Source organism: Cyprinodon variegatus, unplaced genomic scaffold (genome assembly GCF_000732505.1).
Source record: "Cyprinodon variegatus isolate N-32 unplaced genomic scaffold, C_variegatus-1.0 Scaffold0, whole genome shotgun sequence".
NCBI lineage: Eukaryota > Metazoa > Chordata > Actinopteri > Cyprinodontiformes > Cyprinodontidae > Cyprinodon > Cyprinodon variegatus.
In genome coordinates this window covers 4,413,384-4,425,157 of record NW_015150453.1, presented here as the reverse complement: position 1 = coordinate 4,425,157, position 11,774 = coordinate 4,413,384, and the positions used below count along the sequence as shown (strand labels likewise).

The 11,774-nt window shown below is 39.2% G+C and overlaps 1 protein-coding gene across 1 annotated transcript in view; it reads right to left on the bottom strand.

The window, feature by feature from the left end:
* dpy19l1 (dpy-19-like 1 (C. elegans)) overlaps positions 1 to 11,774 on the bottom strand; it is a 37,038-nt gene that overhangs the window by 22,779 nt on the left and 2,485 nt on the right. The window contains exons 4-5 of the mRNA XM_015368866.1: positions 4,777 to 4,914; positions 3,264 to 3,384 (exon numbers count right to left, since the gene is read on the bottom strand). Of these exons, the coding sequence (XP_015224352.1) occupies positions 3,264 to 3,384; positions 4,777 to 4,914 (259 nt within the window). The remainder of the gene's footprint in view (positions 1 to 3,263; positions 3,385 to 4,776; positions 4,915 to 11,774) is intronic.

Genomic DNA, 11,774 nt, shown 5'->3' with positions numbered 1-11,774 from the left:
TCTACTCCCGACTGGTTTCGGCAAGAGTAGCCTGGCTTGTGGTTGTGTTTTCGTTGTCGCTCTGTTAGTACGTCATATGCTTCGTTGATCTGATTGGTTTATTTGGCCCGTCTATCACTAACATAGGCCAAATTAGCTAACCAGTATTTTCGCCCCCTCCCAAAATTAGCTAAACGGAAGGTTTCCACATGGATATGCGGAGCAAATCCATCGGGCAGAGTCAGGTTAGTTTAGAGATGGTCTACCCAAAAAAAATTGTTATGGAAGAATATGATCACCTCAGGGTCATAAAAAGCTAACAAAGCTGCAGAGCTTGAGTTTTCCCCACGATGAAGCAACATACTCACTGCTCTACATGCTTTAACATTTCTCTAACCATCAAACTTTAAAATTATACAACTTGCAAATGTGAAGTAAGTAGGTTAGATGGCGGCATTTTGTTTGTAGGAGACACATCTAACATGTGAAACAAGGGTCTCTAACTCTGCTCCTCGAGAGCCACTGGCCTGAAATCCTTCGGCGCATCAAACAGAACTGAATTGAATGCTTTAATTAAGTCTTCAGAATACCTTTAGGTTTAGAAAAGGTCAGGTCTGATCAACTGCACAAAAATTTCTATAGAGCTGTGATTGAGAGCATCCTCTGCCTCAGTAGGACAGTGTGAAACAGCAACTGCACAGGACAAAGATGTATCTGTCCGTGGGTCAATTAGCTATAAAGCAGGTGGACTTGGCATCTGTAGTTGCAGCAAATGTGTTTATACAAACATATCACCTAAGGGTGGTTGAATACAAATATATGCTTCACATTAAAAGCTGCAAATATTAGCACCTTTATAATCAGTTCCCCTTAATATTTTCAGCAGAATAAGAAAAAAACCGAGTGGACAGTGTTAAGAGTGTAGTGACTAACAGGCCTCCGTGCTTCAACGCCCTTATGTAGCTGTGAATCACAGAGCAAACAGCAGTTGCTCTATATATGGAATAAATACTCTCAGCTCTCTGTCGTGTCATTTTATATTGCACAAAAATGAAAATGCTAACTGACAGTATTTACAGGAAACTTAGGGCAGCTTTGCAGCCAGTTTGTGTAAACACTGTGAAAACAAAGCGTTCACAATAGCCCTGCTGCTTCCACTAATAAGACAGAAGCAGAACAGAGACTGCAGCAGCCACACAGAGAGCTAACAGCAGCTTTCCCTAAGGAACACTATTAAATGGATTCTGAAGCTTTATTTCCTCGTTGTAAACCCCAGACAGCTCTCATCTTTAAGACCATCTGTGAAACCCTTCATCTTCATGCTTTTTTTTTTTTTACCATAAACATCATCTTTGTATCAGCAAGGGGCTAATTGGAAATAAAAAACACTGAATTCTGTTTCTGGACGCACCGTTTGTACATTGGTATCTGTAAATGTGCCTGATCATCGTCGTCTCATTGTATCCTTTTTCCAGCTCAATCTGCAGGAATTCAATGCACATCCTGGCCAGAGGAGGTGTGGAATCTTTCAGTGCATTCTCAGACTGTTTTCCTCTCTCCTTTCAGTGAGATGTTTTTGGAAAACCTCCAAAAAGAGGCATCTACAGTGTACCCTCATCAAATACCAATACAGCATGAGAGCCAGCTGCCAGTGAAGTCCCTTCCCATGCTCATTTCTGGTGTCTGAATTATGCTTCAGAGACATGAAATCCTTATTAATCTTGGAAATTTTATAGAACAATATTTTCCAGTTTGTTTAGTGGGATCTTTCAGGTTTTTGGACATGAAGTTGCATGAAACGTTCACCATCTGTAGCTAAGATGTAACAGTGTCCTTACAGTCACTGAGGCTCCTGCTATGAGAAACATCCGGTAACATACAGAAGAAAAGATATTTCTGGTTTGGTGCTAGGGCATGAATAATTAAAGGTTTTTAAGCTAGAAAACATTGCAAGTGTTTTGTTAGACTACTTCAACAATTTTTAAAAAATCCCAGGGGCCATTTCAGACCTTAATTTCAACTGGGACTTGCTATCACTCTGTCGCTCAGATGCAAAAGAAATTTCCTGCGAACAGAAATAAGGCAAACAGCTCATCAACGGCCGACGAGGGGATCTATGACGGACAACAGAGGGGAGGTGAGGCAGCGTTCCGGAACTCAGAAAGGAGAAGCAGGAAATGCCGTCTCACCTTCTCTCTGTTGTCCTTACTGGATCCTATACGCTGGCCGTGCCAATTTCCATCGCTGGCCAAGTACACTGCAAAAAACATCTTGAAATAAGTAAAAAATGCCTTAAATTAAGTGTATTTACCCTTAATTTGAGCAGGTAAATAAGATGATCTGCCAATGGAATGAGTATTTTTACTCCTAAAATAAGATAATTAGATAATATACACTTAAAATAAGACAAAGCAATTGTTTTTTTCTTATTTTGAATGTAAATTGTCTTGTTTCATTGGTGAAGTGTCTCACTTACCTCCTCAATTCAAGAAAAAATGCACCTGATTTGAGCAAAAATGACTTATTTAGACTTCCATTTTTTGCAGTGTAGATTTCAAGCAAAAGCAGATGAGAGGCGGCGGTTTGCTGGTACTAACTCAGGAGGAGAACTGCGGAAGACTGGAGAAGTCTGCTGGGCAGACGGCGTGCCTGAGTGGGGATGAGCGGACTGATTTCTCTGCTGGAGGTAGGACTAAAAAACAGTCCCTCTAGGTCTAAAATAAAAGATATTTTTTTAAAGCCAACCAAAAAGCTGAGTTATACAGTATATAGGGCTAGCACATACTTTTCATTTCAAATAGTGGTGTAATAGTTCACTTTTTTAAACAGCTTTTAACGTGTTGATGAGCTGTTTAGTTTATTGCTGTTCGCAGGGAATGTTTTCGACATCTAAGCGGCGGAGTGATAGACGGCAAAAAATAGTTCTAATTGATAAAAAGGTCTGACATAGCTCTGGGAGTTTACAAAATTGTTGAAATACTTTAACAAAACACATGCATAGTTTTCTAGGTTAAAAAACTTTGATTATTTGTGGCCCCATACCGTAATAGAACTACCTCCCTGGTATGTCACCGGCTGTTTCTCATAGCAGGAGGCGCGGTGATCTCAGTAACACAGCTACATCTTAGCTTCACAAAACATCATGTCTAAAAACCTGAACTATTCCTTTAACTTTGCACCAAGGCCAATAAATTCATGCAGCAGATGCTATGTGTGTCAGAGTGAGGTAACTAACTCAGATGAGCCTTTGTAGTTCAGAATGAGGCTCCATGGCAACTGAATACCTTCACAGCTATCCACAGGAGTGAGTCCCTCTCCTCTGTTAATGGACCAGCACATCTTTGTGGGGATCCCAAAGTAGCCCATAACACCTGTGTACACGCGGTACCAGCTGGCCAGGACCACCTAAGGAGAAGAGAGAGGTAGTAAAAAGGCAGTTAATAAAAAAAAAAAAAGTAGTTCCTTATTATCTCAGAGGAATTAAACAAAACAAGACATCCAATGATGTTCCGTCTTATGGCCCGATGCTTTTAACTGAGTTCCACGGGTTCTGATTCTGACCATAAGGGAAATCTTAACTGTCTGGAAACTTTTTAATTAGCAACCGATAACCTCCAGCTTCATGAAGTATAAATTACTCTGAAATAAAAACAACTAAATGTGACATGTTTTGATGAATAAAGTCAAACAAAGAAGAAAAATCAGAGCAAAAATGTAAGGTTTATCACAAATGAACCATGTTTACCCAGTCACCACATAAACAGCGGGCAAATAAAGCTGTTAAAACAACTCTGTAGTCAACTCTTAGAAAACTGCAGCGAAGAGGGGCATCTTGAGGTCATTAGGTCTCCATAGCAACCACTAGAATCTTCATTCCCACTGGGAGGCATGTCTTCCCTGTCTTAAAATCGAAAGGATTTGCAGACGTTGCTGGGACTTTAACTGAACAGCGCTCATAGGAGACTAGGATTAAACAAACCAGGCGGGAACGCAGTGAAACTAAAGAACACATCCATTTGTTCACCATTTAATAAGGTGGAGTATGCATGATAGGGAAGAGCTGATTCGTTCTCAAAAGGCCTGGGAACCTTGTTAGAGCTTGTGGCATCATGTGATACCAGCTTCATTTAAATGACACTGATGTGGTGATGAAGTTTCTCAGTCATCCAGGTCATAGTCATTCTGAAAAAAGAAAATTAAAAACAATCTATTGGACTTGTTTCCAAGTTTGAAGACCTTTCGCTTCCCATCCAGGAAACTTTCTCAATATAAAATGAAAGCTTCCTGGATGGGAAGCGAAACGTCTTCAAACTTGGAAACAAAGTCCAGTAGATTGTTTTTAATTTTCTACTTTTGGAAGGAGACACTTTGATGGTTTCTGCAAGGAAACTGATGATGGGTCATCACTGGGTCATTTAGCAGGACAACGGTCAAATCTACACAGCAAACGGGCATGAGAACTGATAAGACCTTAATGCCTATATATCAAGCAGCCTTTCTTTCATTGGGACCTTCACAGTCCTCAGACCTGTGTCCTATAAAAATAAAAAAAAACCTGTAGGTTGTAATGAAAAAAGAGAACAGAATAGAGGAAGCATTACTCTGAGGATTGAGAAAGTCATTGAACGTTAAGAGGCATGGAAGTAACAACAGAGAGTGGCTAAAAGTACTGCAGGGGTGCTTTGGTAATCTTATTAAAAACACTTTTTTTTCTCGTGGGATTCTTTTTTTTTTACACAATGAAAAAGAAATATGACACTAAAACTAGTAAAAGAACATGCTTAAAACAATAGTTACCTCAGGATAGAGATTGAACCTCTTCAGAGTGTTGATAACCAGAGGATACTCAGTTAGTCGATCGTTCATGATCATGTGGAGTCCATCCATGAACGAAGGAGCCTCGATAATGGTCTTGTAGTAGGAATAGTACAGGCCCTAAAATCCACATAAGAGGTGAAGATAAATAAAAGACCTGGATAACAAACAAACTGATTCTGGACGTGGACTTAAGTTTTGCACATAATTTCATTTGGGTATTATTATTACTATCATTCTTATTTTTTATTTTTTCAGCATTTTTGTTAAAAATGAATAAAGGCCGCCTATTTGTTGGGTTTTTGTTCAACTTTATGCATATGAAATAAAACAAATATTAGTGGGAAAAAAAGAAAAAAATAGAAATACAGAAAAAGAGAGAGTATAAAAAAAGATGATAAAAGACCACAGATCTATGCAGAGAGATAAAAGCTTCATTAAACTCAGAGCAGATGTGTTGAACAGGCTCAGCTTTGAACAGAGCCCATTTGGTCAAACACAGCAGAGTGAGACTAAATGTTCAATCTGACACATTAGCAACTTTTAGGCAGCAACTCCACCATAAAGCAACTTGTTGCCTTCACCGGGAATTGGAAGTGAGCTAGATGAAAATTACTCAATAAATCCCATAATATAAGAAGTTAACCATGTACAAAAAAATCTAATAAATTCTATACGCAGTCACAGCATTTTGACACTTAATGGTGGGGAGCTCAGACTGGTGAACAAAGACATGAACTCTGACCTTTGCTCAAACAAGATTGATCCGTATTTGTAGGTCAAATAAAAACAGTATTAGGAAATGAGAGACTCTTTTGCCTTGTCATCAAAACCAGCCTCTGACCTTTGTAGCATAATTGCTCAACATCCGTTTTCTTTACTTTCCTTAAAACACATCAAAAGCCTTTAGTCTGGCAGAGAACCACTGCTATATGAATCTTAACAATTGCATTCAACCATACTTTGATCATTACAGGCTAAAATTTACACATTTTAAATTACAGAATCAATTTATTACCGTTTCCTGATCAGCTGTGGATCTATAATGACATTAAATTTCTCAAGATTATTTTTTTCCTTTTTTTTTAGTTTTTAGGACTCTTATTTAACAAAAACAAAATCAAACTTGTTACTCATTGTCTCAGAAACATCCTAACCTCAAAGGAAAAAAACTTAATGCAGGATTTCTGCAACTAATTCTACGGCTAAAGACTGCATGCAGCAAAACCATCCTCTATTAAGCAGTCTAAGTGGAAACATCTCTGTACAGACCGTTAATGGTCATTATAAAAAAAGATACTCACATTTTCTTCCCTAACAAAAGCCACACCGTCAAGTTAATTGTGTAAAAGTGTGATTAGCTGCGAGTATAAATAGATCAGACATACTCACCAGACCATACACAACAAATACAAATCTCATAAAAACACTTCTTAACCTCTTAACAAGAGATGGAAAGAACAACAATTTCGACAACTTACCAATCAATACATTTCAAGAGAAATAAACCAACGACATATGAAAACAAAAAGCATGCAAAAGGCATTTGTATGGGTTTAAAACTTGAGAATTTCGAGTTGCAGTTCTAACAACACCTTGCAGGCTTTGTATAAAGCATGAGAAAGGAGGAAAGTTGCTACTTCTTTATTGTAATTCATGTGCAGATGTTTCCTGCTAAAGAAAAAACTAAAACTGAAGAAAGACTGATTTAAAAATAACCTACTACGCCTACTGACTAAATAAAAATACTGACTTGAAATATTAAAAGTAAGCAGTGGCTTTAAAAATAATCTCAACAGGTATATCCATGTTCAAAATGTCTTCATCCTTGCAGAGCTTTGAGGAGGTTGGATCTGTCTCCTTTAGATAAAGGGTTTGGTTAGTGAATGTTGAATCTGTTTCGGCTGCTCTTTATCCATACTCCTAAGCTTCTAAAGTAAATAAGAAGCCTATTAACTAAAATATTTTAGTGATAGTTTATATCCAAGCCTGCCATGCATGCTGTATAAGCACTGTGTGTTTCCAGACAAATCTGACTGGTTTATTTTGCTATTCAGAGATTTTTCCTGATGTATTTTACTCTGTAGCTGTGTCTCTCTGCCTGCCTAACTGATGATATTCCCGTCATATTGCTGCGTAGGTCCTGAGCCCCCTGCTATTCAGCCTGATGACACATGACTGCATCTCCAGGTTCACCACAAACACATTGTGAAGTTCATAGATGACAAACATGGCGGTGAGCCTCATCAGAGACGACAACGAGCAGGAGTACAGAGAGGAGGTGGAGCAGGTGGGTCTAGCTCAGTCGAGCACAGTTGCAGAAAATCATGACCAGTCCCTTTCTTTTTAAAGTAATTATTCCGCCTTAATCTGGTCTGATTCTCACTCAGATCGGATGCTCAATCATGTCTAATGTGTTCCAGCCTTTATAGTGGACCTTTAACATGCCAGTCTTTGGGTAGAGGGAGGAAGCTGAAATATCTAAAGAAATTAAAATGCTCAGAGAAGGACTAAATGCAAACTTCATTATGAAATTATTCAAACCCTTCAGCAGTGCAAACAACTTTTAATAAACAACACTTTTTCCATTTTTTAGGTCCGTTTCCCAGATCGGGTTAAAAAACCCCATATCTCACATGTTGCAGGGTGTTCCCATCCAATTTTTATTTGGTTCCTGTAATAAACAATATGCAGCTAAACCAACCTGTATCAGTTCATTTTTCTCTTTCAAATGTTTCATTTTGTTGTTTTGTAAGATAAATAATCTACAAAATACCCAAATCTCCAGTATAACTAAAAAATATCTTATTTCTATCCGTATATTGTCTTGATGCCTGGCTTGGGCAGGTGACCCTGGTGAAAAATGAAAGCCTATGATCCTAAAATTTAAATAACAGGGCAGCCTTATGCTGAAATTATTCATTGGAGTCAAATGACCCCATTTTCCTTACCCTAAGCTAAAAGTAGTTTATAGAAAAAGATCCTACAGACGATAGTGAGTGGGTCATTTGAGTCTGCAACCCTCTGTCCAGGATCTCTTTAAGAGCCACTAAAGGAACTGGGATATAAACAACAGTAGGAAAATTAACAAAGCAGTTAATAGAACCATTCCCTGAACTTAGAGTATTGTTTAAATAAATTTAAACAATACATTTACGATAATATTTTTTGGCAAACACTGATTCAATCTACAAACTCCTCTACTGCTGCTAGATAATAAAGCATAGAAAAACTTTCAGAGACTGTGATTATATGAAGGATTCATTCATCAAAGCATCACAGCACCTTTTTTCCGACTAAGAATCAATCAGCAAATCAAGGGCATTAATTCAGCTCCAGTGTACTCAGTTGCCTGTGATGAGTCAATGACACTGAACAGGGAGAACTCTTATGCAGGTATTGAAGGGAAAATAAACCAGTTAATTATGAATGCTTATTATATATTTAGGCCTACTTAGTCATTTTGATAATGGGCTAATATACACTTAGATTCTGTGTCGCCTTAGGAGGCTTATATAAGACTTTGCAGGTCCAGACAGGTTTGTTTTTGTTTTTTGGTTCAATGTGACTCTTTGAACAATGTGAGTTGCTGACCCTTGCTCTGACCAATTTTTTTAGCCCTATCCCTAAATTTAGTGCTTTCCCATGAGGGTAGTGATTTCCCAATTCCTCTTTGCATGTAGGGGTAGTGGACAAAACAAGGGGTAGGGCAGGGGTGCTCAAGTCCAGTCCTCAAGAGTTACTATCCTGCAACTTTTTCACGCACCCCATTTTTAACACACCTGAATCAAATAAGTGGCTCGTTACCTTTCATCTAATGGGCTTAATGAGGGGATTGAGCCTTTCGATTCAGGTGTGTTAGAGAAGAGATACATCTAAAAGTTACAGGATGGCAGCTCTTAAGGACTGGACTTGAGCAACCCTGGGGTAGAGGGTATGAATGTATCCCTTCCGAGTGAGGGATTGTGGATCCTGACTTAACGAAGAAAGGCCATAGAAAAGGTCCCACAAAACATGGAGGACAGAGATTCTACCGGGCAACTTGCAATTTTTTATTTTTTTTTACTTTTGAAAGCCAAACAAAGCCATTGGTATCTGTGTTCCCAGGTTCACCAGATTCTCCCACACAACAAAAGTAAGGTGCGTGGTCGGAAAAATCTATTCACTATCACAAACCTTCTCATGCAAATCCCTGTGCTGATTTCAATTTACTTACTTTTAAAGGTATCTGCTTTAGCAAAGCACCTGCTAGAGAAGGCTGAACACGTAGTCTTATCTTACTGATGTCTCAGAAGCTGTTGTACCGTTCTAGATGTTTTCTTAAGAGGCTAGCCTCCTTTAGACAATACAATATTTCAACAAATGCTTCAATTTGTGAGAAACTGTCTATTTTGTTTGTGAGAATCTCTTCCTGTCTTCCCTGTCTCTTCTAAAGTAGAGAAAACCTGTTTGAGCAAAACAGGCATTAATATTGGCAACAGTATCTCTTGCAGGGTAAAACATATAATAAATACTGGCTTGAATGAAAAACACCTTATCGCAAATTCTTGATTGATGAGACTTGTACATTTTATTTTTCCATCAACAGGTGAGACGTGTTCTGGAACTCAGACAGGAGCAATGGGAAATTAGTGCCAGAGCCCCATCAGAGAGAACCAGAACCAACACGAGACGTCCAGCTGTGCCCTCAATAAAGTTAAGCAACCACAACAGCAACAGGTTCTTTCCCCACCGCCATCAGACTGCTAAACTGTTGAAAAAAAACTCTAAATCATGCCACAAAGTCTGCATCACAGCAATAACACCAAACCAAAAATACAGCATATTTGCACAATATACATCAATGCTCTGAACTTCCATATCAACGCGTTTTTTTTTTTGCACCACGTTTTTTTCTCCCACACTGTTTATATTTGATCACTGCTGCACTTTAAGGAATGGAAATGTTCATTTACTGTCTGAAAGCTGCACTGAACAAAATGTATTTTTGTATACACTCCAAACCCTGTCCAATGTCCTTGAACAGGCTAGTTGGGAGGTCTCCTGTGCTGGAGGTAGGACAACAGGGGTTATGTTAAAAAGGAGTTTTTAAAAGCCACTCAGAAACCTCTTAAGAGCATTCCCCTCTGTCATCTTTATTTTCTCTATCACCCATTTAGGTTAAAAAAAGCTTTGTCTTCTCTCTTATGGTGGGACGTATCTTTTGTAAGTGGATACATAAACATGCAGTCGCTTATGAACCCGAACTTCAACTATGCAGAGAGGGGTGTCCCAATTCTGAGGAAAGATTATGAGGCCCTAACCGTTTAGGCTTCAGTTCAATTAAATTAGCAGCTAGCTAGCTCAAATGGTAAATAACCCTTCCTGCAAACAGGAAGTCTGGTTTTTTTATCCCAGCTGGGGGGAAATGAGCTGCCTGTGTGGGTCTTTATGCTAATGCCTGCATTGGGGAGTGGCGCCCTAGTGGTTAGGGCATTGCGCTTGGAATTAACCTGAGGTTCTGGGTTCAAGCCCCACTCCCATGGACCCTTAACCACACACTGCTTCCCGGGTGCCCCACAATGGCGGCCCCCCAATCCCCAAGGGGATGCAGGGAGTTCTCTGTACCTTTGATAATGTAATGTCACTAAAACTCTGGGAAAAAAGTGTAATGCTAAGTATGGGGAATATTTGGATTGGGTATAAATGTGAAAATGACTTCCTGTCTGTTACGGTCCCTGGCCTTCTAAGACTGTGAAGGCTTGTTTTTTTTAATGCAGGTTCAGCTCTGACAGAAAGCTTCCTTGTTGGCAGCCTGAAGGCTGCAGAGGAGCAGTGACATCATTGCACCAGCAGGAGATTGTCAAGCCAATCAGATGTTGATGAGGCCCACCTGCACCATATAAAAGGCCCCTGTGAAGCTTTCAGTTTGGGGACAGCTAGTAGGAAGAGGTTGTGTTAAGCTGTTCCCCCCACCTTTGGTTTCAAACTGTTTCGGGCAGTTAAAACTCTTTGCCCTCGCTTGTTCTGTATATTTTTCTGAATCTGCTTTAGGTGGACTTTGATCAAGCTAGAAGCTTGTGTTTGGGAGGTTTGGTGCTCCCTTTGTCTTTTCTTTTGGGTTGTTTTGAGTTAAAATTAGACTGACTGGTTTGAACATTTTGTAACATCATTTGCACATAACCGTTCTTGAATTTATTCCCCCATTTCTTTGTTTAAATTGCGTTAAGTTGTATTGGGTTTTGATTCTGTGAAATCATCTTTTGTAATGAGTTTACATTCCACTTATTTACTCTGGACACATTTTTATGTTACCTCCCCAAAACCCCTAGACCTGGGGTTGGTAACCTGCGGCTCCGGAGCCGCATGCGGATCTTTTAAGTCCCCTAACGGCTCCCTGGACCTTTTTCAAAAATGTATGAAAATCTTTTTTTTTTGTTTGGTTGTTTTAATATGGTATACAGGAGGTCAAACAAAAATGTATTACGTTTTCCAATGCTGAAAACCTTTGTACAATAAATAAATGTAAACAATATTTTGCGTCATAGCCATAGAGATCAGTATTGACAACTTGCAACCAACCAGCGTGGCGCGGTGCAAAAGGAAGATAGCTGATGAGAAAAGAGGATTCAAAGAATGGACTGAATCATTTGCTTTCATTAGCAATGTGGAAGGATTGCCTGCAGAACGATTGCAGAACTTCTGAATGCATTTAGGGGAGCGCAAAAAGATAGATTTAAGAAGTGGATCGCATCTTCAAACTCCACTACTGCTGCTAGTTTTGTTGCAAGGATGGAAAACTGTCCACAGATCAAATAGGTGGCTGATGCAGGTATGTGAACTTTCTTCTATTTTTTCCCCAAATCCTAAAAATATAAATCACACCAGGAACGCTGGTGTGATTCAATCAACTCTCAACAGAAACGCATCCACCATAGATTTCTTTATCATGTTTCTACAATTTCATCAATGCAACAAAACCTAAACCGCGCGTTGAAGGG